At 41.7% G+C, this 16,385-nt stretch overlaps 1 protein-coding gene across 1 annotated transcript; it reads right to left on the reverse strand.

The window, feature by feature from the left end:
• Nucleotides 1-1,951: 1,951 nt before the first annotated feature.
• On the reverse strand, nt 1,952-15,917 carry LOC106989264 (keratin-associated protein 4-7-like). The gene is made up of 3 exons (XM_027033802.2): nt 15,595-15,917; nt 8,940-9,164; nt 1,952-2,685 (listed from the first exon to the last, which is right to left on the reverse strand). Exons 1-3 carry the CDS (start codon nt 15,900-15,902, stop codon nt 2,439-2,441), a joined length of 780 nt encoding a protein of 259 aa, XP_026889603.2. The 5' UTR covers nt 15,903-15,917; the 3' UTR covers nt 1,952-2,438.
• Between the last annotated feature and the right edge of the window lie 468 nt (nt 15,918-16,385).

Genomic DNA, 16,385 nt, shown 5'->3' on the forward strand with positions numbered 1-16,385 from the left:
TAGAGGAGATAAAGTGGGAGAACAGAGGATTGAAGCTAAATTTTTGGAATATACTCTTTCTATAGGTTTGACTTTGGATTCATGTCAATATTTTACATAATTTTAAAACAAAATTAAAAATTTTCAATCTCAAAATTATTAAAACATGGCAATAGCAAAGGACCCTAACTGTATATGCAGGCATAAAAAGCAATTATTCCAAGATCAAAAATAAATAAAACAACAGAAAAAGTCTTAAGTTTGATTTCAGTAACTATAGTGTTGGTAACGTTATTCTGAGACTGTTGGACAAAAATAGAATAAAGAAAATGAGTAAATACATTGGTGTCACTAAGAACGGATACTTTTGCATAGAAGAAATGAGATTTATAAGTAAGATATATGAGTTTAAGTAAAAGCTCTGTAGTTCTCAGTAGAAACTAAAGACCTGGGTATCATTTAAATATATATTTTCTAGGGATTTAGTAGTAATGAACATCACATATTTCAATTTATGGTCTCAAATACTGTTTCTACCTAAAAGGAACTGGGGATCCTTGGAGAAATGACTGATTAGAAGTTGGGGGAAGGAAATACATAAACGAGTCTGCAATATCCTGTTATATGAAAAAGCAAGGAATTTTCAAAGACTACTAGATTCATGTCAAAAGGACTTGGAGGCCAACTCAAAGTTGTTTATTTGAGCATCAATAGAGGGATATAAACTGGAATGGACTGATTCACCATCAAGTCTATTGAAATCCATGAGTTCATAATGCAAATTTTAAAAAACAATAAAAAAAACCTCTTTGGTCACTCTTGGAGGATGGAAACTGGGAAATAAAGGGAAAAAATCAAGCATTTATTTTGCCTCTCCTGTCCAGACTATTCCTTAGGACTACCAAATGTTGACGAGGGAAGTTTATTTTTATGGAATCATCCCAGCTAATAAATGGCAGGCAGAGGAATAATAGAATTGCAGTATCATGATTTTGCTATGCCTAATGAATAATGGTCCTAGGCAATGATCATCAGTAGCTGCTTATATCAAAAAAAAAAAAGGAGACAACTGGACAATATGTGCCTCCTGATTGAAAAGCACACCACGATCTATGAAGCAGTTTTTGGGTCCTACAGATCTTTTGGGATATAAGTCTCCCATTAACAGGTTTGGCCATTGTCTGGGTGCGTTGTGTAACTTAACTGTAGTTATTGGTCTGTGACAAAATGAGGTGGGAGAAGGTAGTGAGAGGAGCTTGTGCTGTCTTCCAAGACTGAAATTTCTGCATCATCTTCAAGATGGAGGTGGCACTAAATGTCAACAAGGAAATTGGATCACCTCTCCAAGCCGAGAGGGTTCAGGGAAATTTGGGGACTCAAGATCTTCAAATGCATCAATCCAGATGTCCCCATCTCATATCTCAGGGTCCCCATCTCTCCCAATTAGGGCCCTGACCCTGCCATGGCAGTACTGCCTAGACTGAGTGAACAACCACCTCTGGAGCTCTGCTTTTCCTGTGGTGATGTCCTAGCCTTGGTCTTCAGCTTTATCTGCCCTCTAACTGCAGGAGATGAGAGTCAGTCTCTGTGCTGCCAATGAAACTTCTGGCTTTTACATCTGTCCTTTAATCTCTGATTTATCACCCTCCGCCTTTCATTATGTTTTCCCAAATCGTCAGTTGCTCCCAGCTACATTCAACTTCACTCTCCTTATAATTACTATTAACTGCTTTCAGAGATATATAATATGGAAAAGATGTCCCAGGGAGCATTAATTGCCTACAGGTTTTCCAAAAAGGTTTTTCTCTGATGTTTATCCAAGAATTCCCAAGAATATGTCTTATCTAAGAACTGAAGAGATCTGTCAGTGAAACTGAAGCTGTGACTTTGTAAGATTGTAAGACTGACAAAGCCATGTTGTATGTCTTACATGTGTATGTACCGTATGGTTGTCCAGAGAGCATAGAACATCTTAAAGAAGAGTACCATCACACTGATTTTTCATATAGGAAAGAGGTGATTTATTTTGGCATAGAGTTATAACATAGGAAAATTGGGGGAATAAGAATTATAAAAGAGAATCCCTTGGACAATTAAATCCTTTGGACAATAAAAATCTGTAATGTAGAAATACTGAAATCAGACTTCAGCTCCCTGAGCTTGATGAGCTGGTGCCCAAAAGTTAAGGATATTTTAGGGAGAAGTGGTCACTACAACAATTGGTGTTGTAAGAAAATTCACACTTGGATGAAAGGGGGAGATCCAGAAGCGGAATTTGGACTGAGGTTAGAATATGCTCACAGAGTCAGTGGGATGGTGGTAGGCTCATTGGAACAATGAGACCCAACTCAGTTGAGCAACATCAGCCCCATCCCATGTGTCCTGATGGTCAGCAGAAAAGGAGAGGCTACATCTGTGGGGCAGACGTAGGCGGAGATGGTGGTCACAGAGAAGGGGGCTCAGCAGCAAGAGGAGGCACAGCACATGGGGCGGGGGCAGGTGGAGATGACACAGGTGGGGCGATAGCAAGTAGTGTGGCAGGAGACCCGGCCACAGACTGGGCGCAGGCAGCAGGAGGGGCAGCAGGAGGGGCGGCAGCAGCTGGAGCCACAGCAGTTGGAACCACAGCAAGAGGGGCGGCAGCAGCTAGAAATGCAGCAGGAGGGGCGGCAGCAGCTGGAGCCACAGCAGCTGGGGCGGCAGCAGGTGGTCTGGCAGCAGGAGGGGCGGCAGCAGCTAGAGATGCAGCAGCTGGGCCTGCAGCAGCTGGAACCACAGCAGGAGGGGCGGCAGCAGCTGGGCCTGCAGCAGCTGGAGCCACAGCAGGAGGGGCGGCAGCAGCTGGACACACAGCAGGTGGGCCGGCAGCAGGTGGTCCTGCAGCAGGTGGTCTGGCAGCAGGTGGGGCGGCAGCAAGGCTGGCAGCAGCTGGAGCCACAGCCCTGGTCAGAGCAGACGGAGCCACAACAGGAGCTGACCATGGTGTCAGAGGAAGGATTGGGGTTTCACCAGTAGGTATGAGTGGGTTTCCACAAGGGTGGTTTCTTGAGTTTGAATGTCTCCTTACCTCTGTCCCCTTTTATACCCTGCTAAGTAGCTGACATTACCATGAGCAACACTCTTGTTTTTCCTACCAGGAAATCAATTAGTAAGTTAATAATTATGTTTATCAGGTTAAATATGCTGATATCTAAGAAAAGCATCATTTCTCTTTTTCTGCAGTGTTGTGATTCATTGAATCTTGTTAAGCCACATGAAACCACTTTTGCATTTTTTTCCTAATGTGTCTTCGAAGTTGGAACTTTCATAATGATATTCTGTTACTGAGTTTTTCTGTGTCCTGTTTTCATGTGCGACTCCACAGTCATATTTTGTTTTATTATTTTAATTCCAGTATAGTTAACATATTAGTTTCAGTTGTACAATATAGTGATTTAGCAGTTCTGTGCATCACCCAGCGCTCATCACAAGTGCACTCTTAATCGCCATGGCCTGTTTCACCCAATGATGAGTTTTTCCTCCTATTTCCTTACCAGTACTCCACCTGACAGTGGCATGCCTTTTTTCCATTTTGACAAAAAGAAAAAAAAAAAGATGGGGTGGGGAGGGGAGAGACTTGACGTTGTGATAGCTATCTTCAAAATGTGCTCATGGATTTAATTCTTTTTTTCCCATGTCTTATTTTGAGGATGGCTATCACAATGCCAAGTCTGTCTCTCTGTCTGTCCTGTCTTTCTCTCTCTCTCTCTCTCTGGTCGAAGTGGGAAAATGCATGCCATTGTCAGGTGGAGTACTGATAAGGAAATAGGAGGAAAGACTCATCACTGAGGATGCTTATGTACAATGGATAGGGAGGGCTGGACTGTGTTTCCTGGTTGATTGGAGAGTCCGGGTGTCACAAAAGACATTCCAATCTCATGTGATGATTCTACCTCAAGACTAAGCTTTCACCCTTTCCTTTTTGATGAAAGAACCATTTTCAGAAATGAATTTTTTCCTTCAGGAATCTTCTCCACATATGCTAAAAGTGAGGGGGTTTGAGCTATCTTTTGATTGGCCAACATATGCAATGGATTCTGCATTACATTGGAGTTTTTATTTAAAGCATCTTTTTCTTGTGCTCTTTCAATAATTCAAATTCAAGTCTTTCTGCTTAAAGAGGATATAAACAGATAAGACTTGTTTGTCCTGCAGGCATTTAAATACGCTATATTGAAAGGCAAGATTTTGGCACATACTCAAAGCATCAAAGAAATTAGTGTCCAAAACAATCATTATGTATTTAGGATTCACGTACTTACAGTGAAAAATGAGATACTACAGGGAGATACTATTTGTGAGTGTTTGCTGTGTGCCAGATGGTCTGCTGAATGCTTTGTAATTATTATGTTGATTTTTCTTCTCCAGGAACCCACGAGGCACTCATCATTCTCTAAGAGTTCACATAGACTTGTGTTAAGGTTATTAAGTTACAGTGTAAACAATACTAATTCCATACCTTTGATTGTGCTGTTACACCTCCTTAGAAGTTCATTCTCCCCTATCAACTCAGCAATTTCTTGTTCTCGAAGTTCCAGCCCAGATGGCTCCTCCTCTCTTATGTTTGCTTTGACATTTTTTTTTTAAACTTCATCTGCTCCTCCTTTATGCTTGCTATCACATTGTGGAACCCTCAAACTTCGCACATCTACTGTAACCTGAATGTGATTCTCTGTCTCCAGCTGGATGGTAAACACCTGAGGTGGACACTTGAACCGTAGGTTTCTTTTCATCATGCATGGAACAGATCACATCATCAGTGGCTTAAAAAAAACATCTCTAGGAATCACTTTTTAAATTTAAATGTTTTGCAATTCTGTAAAGTATTTGTGGTACCAAAATAAATTCTACAAAGTGAGGCATGTTTAAGGAAGTCCTGCTATTTATTTCTATTCCTTCCCCCCCCCACCTTAGAGAATCATTTTTATAATCTAAGGTTTTCCCTCTCATTGCTATTTTAAATGCAAGTGTGCTTGCATTTGCATAGTTGTAACTCCTTTGTTTCTTTTTTTTCTTTTTTTAATGTTTATTTATTTTTGAGACAGAGGGAGACAGAGCATGAACGGGGAAGGGGGCAGAGAGAGAGGGAGACACAGAATCTGAAGTAGGCTCCAGGCTCTGAGCTGTCAGCACAGAGTCTGATGCGGGGCTCAAACCCACGAACCGTGAGATCATGACCTGAGCCGAAGTTGGACGCTTATTAACCAACTGAGCCACCCAGGCACCCCGAATCTCCTTTGTTTCTTAAACGATTGTACACTGATAGGCTTAGCTCCAACTTGCTTTTGCTTCACTTAACAATTTATCTCAGATTATTTCAGACCAGTAGGTACGTTCTGATGGTCTTCATTTCATTTTCAGCCACAAAGTATCCCATTCTGTTGCCATAATAAGATTTATTTAGCTAGTCCCTTATTGATGCGCATGTGGGTTGTTTTCAGGCTTTCACTATTATAATAATACTGTGCACTTGAAAACAGGAAGTGTCTTTTTTACCTTGGGGGTTGTGAATTTGATGCATATCTGTAAGATCTACCTTATTAATTACCTATAATTATTTTCACATTCTGATTGATTTTTCTTCACGTGTTCTCTCTTTAAGTACACAGTGTGTTAGTCTTTGATGATTGGACTGTGTCTTTTTTACTCTGGCATTGCCTTCTGTTTCTGAAATTTAGCTTTGTAGTTATATTTTCATTGTAGCCTTTACCATAGTAAAGTTATCCCACTTTGTCTCCTCTAATGCTTTTTGGTATAAATCTAATTTGTTTGGTATTAAAATTGCAGCTTTTATGTCTTCATTTTTCAAAATTGCTTTAGAAATTCTAGGTTCTTTATGTTGCCACATAAATTTTAAAAATCAGCTTCTAAGCATCTATTAAAAAGTCTCCTGAAATTTTGATTGGTATTGCATTGAAATTTTGGATCGACTGCAGGAGAATCAACATTTTTTCCCCTTTTCAGCTGTGCTTAATATATATTTAATTCATCCATTGACTTGTTAATTTCAGTGATGCTGTCTTTCATTTATTTTTTATAATTAAAAAATTCATTTTATTCAATTATTTATTTAAATTCAAGTTTAATAACATACAGTGTAGGATTGGTTTCAGGAGGAGAACCCAGTGATTCATCACTTACGTGTAACATCCAGTGCTCATCACAAGTGCCCTCCCAACAGATGCCCATGACCCATTTAGCCCATCCCCCAACCCACCTCCTCTCCAACAACCCTGTTTGTTCTCTGTTTTTAGTAACAAAAACATGGAAGAGCTCTTCCCACAGCTGCATAACTTTACAAAGAGAAATTAGAGAAGGTCTAGATAAATGGAGATACATGTCACGTCCCTGGATTGGAAGGAGGAACCTCCTTCCAGAACTCTTACATATTTTTGTTACTTTTTTGTCTCAGCATCTTATGTTGTTGATACTTTTGAAAACTGAATTGTTCTTATTTAATTTTAATTCCATAATCATTGATAGTATATAAAATACAATTAATAAGAAATAAAATTACTATCTTTTTTTAATGTTTAGTTTTTGAGAGAGAGAGAGAGAGACAGAGTGTGAGTGGGGGAGGGGCAGAGAGAGAGAGAGAGGGAGACACAGAATCCAAAGCAGGCTCCAAGCTCCAAGCTGTCAGCACAGAGCCCGATGCGGGGCTTGAACTCACGAACTGTGAGATCATGAGCTGAGCTGAAATCGGATGCTTAACCAACTGAGCCATGCAGGCACCCCAAAATAAAATTATTTTTTAATGTTTATTTATTTTTGCAAGAGAGAGAATGTGTGTGCAAGTGGGGGAGAGGCAGAAAGAGAGGGAGAGGAGAGAGAATCACAAGCAGGCCCTATGCTGTTATCACAGAGCCCGATGTGGGGCTCTCAGTATCACAAACTGTGAGATCATGACCTGAACCAAAATCAGGAGTTGGACATTTAACCAACTGAGCCACCCAGGCACCCCTAAAATAAAGTTAATTTATACTGATAGAAATCTTATGTCCTCGTCAAATTTACTTACTAGTTTCAGGAGTTGTTGTAGTATGGGAGCCCAACCTCCTGTCAGTTCCCACCCCAAGTGAGTAACTGATGATCAGCTCCATTCTGTTCCTCATCCGTGAACCTGTCCCTCTATCTTCCTCTCCTAACTGGGCGACTTTAGTGTGGCTCTAGGTTTGAAGGGTGGGGTACATCATTAGTAAAACTGTCCTTTTGGGAATCATGTTCCCATTTGTATTACAAATATTTTCATCTAAAGAGGGGCTTCGAAGCCCAGTCTTATTTGTAAAAATAAAAGTACAGAGAAAAGATACTGTGTAGAAACCTGAGCAGGCAATGTATTGAAAAACATTTAAAAGTAAATACATCAACTTTATTAGAATATCTGCTCCATTACTATAGAGAGCTTTCTGTGTGTTGGTCTCTGACATTACTCTAGTATCTTTTTTAAAAAAAATATTTTTATTTATTTTTGAGAGAAAGATGGAGGAGCAGAGAGAGGGGGTGACAGAGTTTCTGAAGCAGGCTCTGCACTGACAACAGAGAGCCTGATGGAGGACTTGAACTCACAAACCATGAGATCATGACCTGAGTTGAAATTGGACACTTAACCGACTGAGCCACCCAGGCACCCCTCTAGTATCTTTAGCAGTGCCTCCCATGTAATAAATGTTTGATAAATACTATTGGGATGAGTGAATGAAGAAATTGGCACTTGGAAGGGTCAGGGAAAGCAGACCCACTTTTCAGTGAAAGCACTGGGCCCCTGTTTCTCCATGGAAGCAACTGACAGGAACTCAGGAATACCCTCTTATGTGGTCATAAAGTCTGTAATTCGCCGCAGTTTTCACCAAACACATCATCTTATCAAGGGCGTGCTTTACTCATCTAAGTTACCTGCCTGTCCCTTGAATGCATGAGGATCTGAAATTTGTTCATCAATAGAAAAATGAGAAATGGCTGAGGTCCTGTTGCAAATCGAGTCAAAGTCAGTGTGCATTTGATTAGCTGCATGGATGACACTAGTGTCATCGAGTGCAAGTCTGCATACAAACTTGTATACTGTGCCAAACAACATGTTGCACAGCTACAGTGACTGGTGTGATTCATGAAACATGTATTGTGTTCTTTTCACGTTTACGTACTTAACAGTCCTCCAAATTTCTGGTTTTCATGTTGTTATTTTCCTAGGACAGGTTCATAGTTAGGTGATTTGCTTAGGAAATAAGGAAGCATGTAAGAAAGAATCAGGGAGTGAATAATGGAACCTGACTTTTACTGAGCGGTGTCAGGACCATGTTGTGTATCCTGCAGGTAAGTGTAGGTCAAATACACTTGCCTACGAGCTGAAGACAAAATCTGGAAGGAGCATCAATCACACTGAATTGTTAATGCAGGGAAGTATAACTTTATTTTGGTACAGAAATATATAAGGTTACAGAGAAGGCCCAGAAAAGGGAAGTTATGAGAATGTCACAAATTGTCAAACTGAAGGATAAAATCTGTTATTGCGTAAGTGCTCTGGGCCATATCCATCTTCTTCAACAGCATGACGTGGTTCTTCAGTAGAATCAAGGCCCAATTCAGTTGAGCAACATCATTTCCACTTCATGTGTCCTAGCAGCAGAAAAGGAGGGGCTACATCTGTGGGGCAGAGGTAGGCGGAGATGGTGGTCACAGAGAAGGGGGCTCAGCAGCAAGAGGAGGCACAGCACATGGGGCGGGGGCAGGTGGAGATGACACAGGTAGGGCGATAGCAAGTGGTGTGGCAGGAGACCCGGCCACAGACTGGGCGCAGGCAGCAGGAGGGGCAGCAGGAGGGGCGGCAGCAGCTGGAGCCACAGCAGTTGGAACCACAGCAAGAGGGGCGGCAGCAGCTAGAAATGCAGCAGGAGGGGCGGCAGCAGCTGGGGCGGCAGCAGCTGGGGCGGCAGCAGGTGGTCTGGCAGCAGGAGGGGCGGCAGCAGTTAGAGATGCAGCAGCTGGGCCTGCAGCAGCTGGAGCCACAGCAGCTGGAACCACAGCAGGAGGGGCGGCAGCAGCTAGAGATGCAGCAGCTGGGCCTGCAGCAGCTGGAGCCACAGCAGGAGGGGCGGCAGCAGCTGGACACACAGCAGGTGGGCCGGCAGCAGGTGGTCCTGCAGCAGGTGGTCTGGCAGCAGGTGGGGCGGCAGCAAGGCTGGCAGCAGCTGGAGCCACAGCCCTGGTCAGAGCAGACGGAGCCACAACAGGAGTTGACCATGGTGTCAGAGGGTGGAGGTTCTGGGTGGGTTTCCAAGAGAGTGAGGATCTCGAGTTTGGGAGTCTCCTTGCCACATGGCCCCTTTTATACCCCCCTGAGGTACTTCTGTGGTTAGGAAAAGACTGTTTCCTTCTTATTGTTTATATGACTGCAAATGCAATTAGTAAATTAGATCATTATATTTTTCTAGGAAAAACTCCCAATATGTAGAAAATAGCTCTTTCCCTTTTCTCAAGTTCCTGAGTTCTCATGTGAATCACTTCTTATTTCTTCCTTTGTTTGCAGTGTCACAAGACTTTAATCTCTGGGTATCATGTGACACAGGTGGGTCCCTATGTCTTCTCTGTTACTCACCTTGACATGATTGTGGGAGAGCTTCTGAAGGAGTATGATCTCTAGTGGAAAATTAATGTTTCAGTAGATGGAATGCTGGTAGCAAAAAAAGGGACGTGAGCTTCTCTTTGAGTGTAAGAAATGAGGAAGCTTTTGATTTGTCGTGTTTATTGTGGGTGGTCATCGGGTTAACGAAATTCCTACAGGATTCCAGTCTGTGTTCTCATCACTCTGATGTTCTGTGAAACAGTTAGCAGCAACTCCAGGCTTTTAAATAGCAAAGAGTCATGTGAGGTTGATCAGAGTTGATCAGAAATGTCCTCTGGGCTGATAGTTTTTGATCTGTTGACAGCATAGCCCACCATTTTCCCCAAGGGGCTCGAAACCTTTTCCCCAAGTCTTCCCACCGGTTGAATGAGTCCTCTGGTCATGCCCATCGAGCTGAGCCATGGGTTGCCGCTCTATATCCACCCCTCTCCCCATATGAGCTGTGGCAAGACCAACATTGGTAAGACGTGAAAAGGAAACAATCTTTGGAAGGAGTGCAGGAGAAGTTGAAATGTTGCTTAGCATTGTCTTGGATAGGGAAGAAGTGGAGAGTTAAAAATCAAAGAAAAGAGGCGCCTGGGTTAAGCGGCCGACTTCGGCTCAGGTCATGATCTCGCGGTCCGTGAGTTCGAGCCCCGTGTCGGGCTCTGTGCTGACAGCTCAGAGCCTGGAGCCTGTTTCGGATTCTGTGTCTCCCTCTCTCTGACCCTCCCCTGTTCATGCTCTCTCTCTGTCTCAAAAATAAATAAACGTTAAAAAAATAAATAAATAAAAGAAAAAACAAAATAGTCTCTGCAGAAAGGTTTTTATATTTTGCATCTTTTATATTTTAATGTTTATTTATATTTGAGACAGAGAGACAGAGCATGAACGGGGGAGGGTCAGAGAGAGGGAGACACAGAATCTGAAACAGGCTCCAGGCTCTGAGCGGTCAGCACAGAGCCCGACGCGGGGCTCGAACTCACGGACCGCGAGATCATGACCTGAGCTGAAGTCGGCCGCTTAACCGACTGAGCCACCCAGGCGCCCCTACATCTTTTATATTTTAAAATTTCATTTAAACATTTCGAGTATCTCTTTTTTTTTTCCCACGTGTATTCCTCCCACCTTTCTTCTCAGTTTACAGGTTCCCTCGTTGAAGGCAGCCAGAGTTTCCAGCTTTTTTTGTTGCTTAACACATAAGAAACAAATAAGAAGACTTACCCATTTCTTTCATTTATACAAATGGTAGCCTATCAGTTGTGGTCATCCTCCTTGGCGGTTTTCACATGAAGCATTCAGATAACGTATACACTGCTTGCCATTCTTTTTCTTTTACAGTAGCATCGTATTCTGATTATGAAGGTACTGTAATGTATTGAGTCAGTCTCCCACTGTTGGATATTTACTTTGCTTTTAGTCTTTTGAGATTACTTACAATGCTACAATGAATAAGCCTGATCATACATGATTTCACATGTGTGAGTGTTTTCTATAGAATAAACTCTTCTGGAAATAGAATAGCTGGATCAGAGTATACATTTGTTTATAATGTTTGTTAGATAATGACAACTTCAACTTCCTTAGGGATTATACCAGTGTACCCATCTACCAGCAATGTGTGAGTGTTTGGCTTTCCCTATTTTTATTAATGCAGTGATACACAGGACCTACAAGTACATAGATACATGTACAGAGATGTGTAGTTATGCATGTAGACACCTATCTATCTATCTATCTTCTCTGTCATCAATCTTGGTCAATATGATATACGTAGGTGATTTTTTTTTTCTTTCTCAAATTTTTATTTAAATTCTAGTTAGTTAACATATAATGTAATATAGGTTTCAGGAGTAGAATTTAGTGATTCATCACTCACATATGACGCCCAGTGCTCATCGCAACAAGTGCCCTCCTTAATACCCATCACTTATTCAGCCCATCCTCCACCCAGCCCCCTCTATATGTGATTTTAATTTGCACTTTTCTTATTGTAAGTGAGACTGAGCAGCTCTTCAGATGTTTAAGGCTGTTGGTATTGCCTTTTCTGTAAGGAAAAATTACAGAAATTATATAGAAAAAATTATAGAAATTTTCTATATTGTCTGTAATTCATGTTTTTCTACTGGCTTTAGCCTTTATACATTGATTTTTACAGGAACTCTTTGTATATTATAAAAATTAGCCTTTGTATGTGATGTGAATTTCAAATATTTTTCCTAGTTTGTCTTTTTTCTTTGACTTTGCTTATGTGGTTTTTGCCATACATTTATTTCTAAATTTCTTTTTCAACGTTTATTTATTTTTGGGACAGAGAGAGACAGAGCATGAACGGGGGAGGGGCAGAGAGAGAGGGAGACACAGAATCGGAAACAGGCTCCAGGCTCTGAGCCATCAGCCCAGAGCCTGACGCGGGGCTCGAACTCCCAGACCGCGAGATCGTGACCTGGCTGAAGTCGGACGCTTAACCGACTGCGCCACCCAGGCGCCCCCATTTATTTCTGATATGGTCAAATTTATTAATCTTTTATGACTTCTGGGTTGGTGTCATACTTTGAAAGTCCTTTCTGATTGTGTAGACATTATCTCATAATTTCTTTTGTCCAGAGTTTCATGTTTTATTTTCAAATATTTACTCTATCAGAAATTTATGCAGCTATAAAATGTGAGGTTTAAATGTTTTAAAATCTGATAATCTGATATGATCATAACCTGCCACACTTACTAAGTAATAATTTTTTCCCCTACTGATTTAAAATGGCAACTTTTCATATACTAAATTTCCTTACATATTTGGGTCTATTCCTAGACTTGCTTTTTCAAACTCACTGATGATTTTTTCATGCATGAATGCCACAGTTATCAATGCAAAGTATTAACTTGATCTTAATAGCTATCAAGTCCAAGCCAACCTCATTAGATTATGGCAATATGCTAGTGAACTCAAACATTTGTGTAGCAAAACAGTAAATACGTACTCGATGCCTTGCCATGAGAATGTAAATTGCACCTGGCAGAACCTTGAAACTGATGTGGAAAAGAACGCATTAGCCAAGTCTGGGATGGTATTACCAGTCTTGATAGGCTTGTTTTGCCTCCTGTAAAGTTTGTTTATATTAGTTACAACTGAAGCAATCAGAGGAAGATGCTGTGTAATCACCAAGAGTCTGCTGTTAACCTCCAGGAGCTGTCTTCCCATACACTGGCCAGACAGGTCTGTTAACAGTGTTTGTGAGAATTAAAACTCTCGCTCAGGGGTGCCTGGGTGGCTCAGTTGGTTGAGCGTCTGACTTCAGCTCAGGTCATGATCTTAGGGTTACTGAATTTGAGCCCTGCATTGGGCTCTCTGCTGTCACTGCAGCTTCGGATCCTCTGTCTCCCTCTCTCTCTCTGTCCCTCCCCTGCTTGTGAGCTCTCTCACAAACAAACAAACAAACCCTCTTGCCTCAGCTGTTTCCTTCATCAGAACAGTCATTTCTTGTTGCTCTTCTGGAATTCTATATTGCTTAGAATTTGCTACCTAGGAGGGCTTGAGCAATTCCAGTGGTACGTATTTAACGTGGCCAAATAAAACTGGATGGAGGGCAGACTTAGTCCATGCTCCATTCATTTAAGATCATCCCAACTCTGTGTTCAGGTAAAGTCAGTGGGACCACAGAATAACCCCTCAGTAACACTTTCCCATTCACAACTGTTTCTATCTTGAGTTTTTCTACCACAATATCTCTGGTATCACTTTTCGTTCTCTGGGAGCATTGTAACTCTCCCTGATGGAAATCACTGTCCACTGAGTGCCTGTATGAGTAATCCTAAGAAGTTTGGCATACTGCCCTTTGACTCCTTCACCCAAATTCTCACATAGTTCTTAAGATATAGGGCACCTGCTCCTTGCTATTATGAGCCCTGGGTACTGAACTTTTCCTTGTTACTTCCCCTGAACTCTATCCACACTTTTGTAAATAGTCTTTTTATTACACAGATTTAAATGCTGTCTTGTTTCTGCTGTGACCCAGTTCTTGTTATAAAAATGGGAAATTATAAGTCTCATATACTTTAATACTGAAAAAAGCAGTATAAAACATTCTTTGATTTAGCTCTAGCTAATAAAGTGTAATGTTGAAACCAGAGCCTGAATCCTATAATTAGTAGTTATCAAAGAGGAATATATAGGAGGATAAAAGATTGGTTAACTCTACTGTGTGAATAGACAGGGCTGTATTCTATAGAAACATTTCAAAGTAAGTTGAAAAAGTGAAGCTGAAAATATCTATAGGACATTTCTGTAATATACTAAGAACAAAATACCCAACGTGTGTTGGGGTGAACCCCATTTGATATCAACTCCTATCTGGTTTGTCTCTTATACCTTATAACTTTTTTTTTTTAATTTTAGAAATTATAATTAACCCTTAATTATACTTGTTAAGGTTTTGGGAAATATAACACAGCTACTAGATAAAACTGGTGTATGTACATTTGGATTTAAAATATTTTTACTATACTCCAGATTGTGAACCAAAAGTTATGGACCCTTATATCTGCATAAACAGACATTTTTGTGTATATTGTGACACATTATCTCAGCTAAGGAGGATGATTCTTACCTGAGTCTGGGTGCTGGGGAAAATAGCCTCTGCATATTCTCTTAAGTAAAACCAGGCAAGGTGATAAAAGCCCAAAGTGAAAAAAAAAAATCATCAAGGAGATGAGAAACTTCAATAACATGAGAATTTTCATGAGACTGAAGAAAATACGGAGTTTCAGTCTAGAAATACTAAAATGTGAGCAACTATTAGTGAAAAATTTTAAATTTTTTATGGAAAAGTTGCCATGGACTTCATAATTTTCTAGAAATCTGGATTTAGAAGGTATACTTCATTTTCTAAAATAGAGTTTTTATGCTTAGAGTGGAAAGGAGGAAGGAAGGAAGAGGAGGGAAAGAGGGAGGAGAAAGTACTTGAGTTAGGCAGAGCACGCAAAATTTGCACAATCAGTAATGGAACATACTAGAAGTGGAAATATAGTCAAGGGAAATTTAAGTGACTAGGGTTTCAAGAAAAATAACCAAAAAAAAAAAAGATATTTATTGACAGCTGACATTATGTACCCCACTCTGCTAACTGTAGTGTATACATGGATTATGTCTTTGAACTTTTGAAGAACATTATATATTGTCCTCATTTCTCAGAGAAGGCAAACCGAGGCTCGGAGAGGTTATGCAATGTTGCCCATATCATACAATGAATGCCTACTAGAGTCTTGATTCCAATATAAGTAACTGCTCTTGAACACATTCTCCTGCATTTGAAGCAAGATGGGCTTTGGTGTGAGGTGATAGCTAAGGACATAGACACATACACGCATGCACACACACATGTACATGCCAAATCATTAACCGATCAGGAGATTTTAGTATTGGGGAAATGGCTGTTTATTAAGAACACATGAAAACAATGCCATGTTAGATCATCACAATCAGTGTATACGTAGGATGAACATATTACTGGCCTAAAAATGGATGTATCACATAAAAATCATTTGACAATTGTTTTAATCTATTATTTCCTAGAACTGAATGCCAACTCTAAATGCCAAATCAGAAGATGAAGAGTTGGCAGCTGAGAGTCCATCCCCCAGTCACTGGCTGGCTCTAACACATTTTATGTGACTTGTGGAGACATCCCTATGTCACAAAGATTATAGGCAGAGAGATTCAGCAGCAAGAGGAGGCACAGCACATGGGGCGGGGGCAGGTGGAGATGACACAGGTGGGGCGATAGCAAGTGGTGTGGCAGGAGACCCGGCCACAGACTGGGCGCAGGCAGCAGGAGGGGCAGCAGGAGGGGCGGCAGCAGCTGGAGCCACAGCAGCTGGAGCCACAGCAGTTGGAACCACAGCAAGAGGGGCGGCAGCAGCTAGAAATGCAGCAGGAGGGGCGGCAGCAGCTGGAGCCACAGCAGCTGGGGCGGCAGCAGGTGGTCTGGCAGCAGGAGGGGCGGCAGCAGCTAGAGATGCAGCAGCTGGGCCTGCAGCAGCTGGAGCCACAGCAGCTGGAGCCACAGCAGGAGGGGCGGCAGCAGCTGGACACACAGCAGCTGGGGCGGCAGCAGGTGGTCCTGCAGCAGGTGGTCTGGCAGCAGATGGGGCGGCAGCAAGGCTGGCAGCAGCTGGAGCCACAGCAGCTGGAACCACAACAGGAGTTGACCATGGTGTCAGAGGGTGAAGGTTCTGGGATGGTTTCCAGGAGAGTGAGGGGCTTGAGTTTGAAGTCTCCTTGTGCCATGGCCCCTTATATATGCCCTGAACAGGGTGATTTGTCAACACATCTTCCTTGTTTTTGTTTATCTAATAATTAAGTAATTATCACAGTACACAATAATGTTTGTCTATGTAATGGTTTAAACTTGTGGGAAACAAATTTTCTTTTCTAGATGTGATAAGTTCTATCTGGTCTGCTTTTCCTCCTGACTCATACCTGCTAGCATCTTCCAGACCACACTCTCCTCATCTTCCTTGACAGTGGGCTGTCATGTGATAGGTGGCATTTACAGTTACATTTCTTCAAGTCCCATTTCTTCTAGCAGTGATAGGATCAAGGCAGTTATATTTCTGGTTCTGCATTTCTTCCAATGATCAGTTGGGAAGAAATCCCATCTGCATAGTGTGGCATGGGACAAGAGGAAGAAGCTCTCTTTTGTGGGTCATTTTTGAACAATGAGGAAGGAGACAACTCTATGTGTGTATGACATTGCTGATTTCTGTGCCA

The sequence above is a fragment of the Acinonyx jubatus genome, chromosome E1 (genome assembly GCF_027475565.1).
Source record: "Acinonyx jubatus isolate Ajub_Pintada_27869175 chromosome E1, VMU_Ajub_asm_v1.0, whole genome shotgun sequence".
Taxonomy (NCBI): domain Eukaryota; kingdom Metazoa; phylum Chordata; class Mammalia; order Carnivora; family Felidae; genus Acinonyx; species Acinonyx jubatus.

Coding starts and splice junctions, on each gene's coding strand:
- LOC106989264 (XM_027033802.2), bottom strand. CDS start 15,902: ATGGCACAAGGAGACTTCAAACTCAAGCCCCTCACTCTCCTGGAAACC. Junction 9,165..15,594: donor CCCTCCTGCTGCCAGACCAC/CTGCTGCCGCCC, acceptor CTGCCAGACCAC/CTGCTGCAGGACCACCTGCT. Junction 2,686..8,939: donor ACCACCTGCTGCCGCCCCAG/CTGCTGCCGCCC, acceptor CTGCCAGACCAC/CTGCTGCCGCCCCAGCTGCT.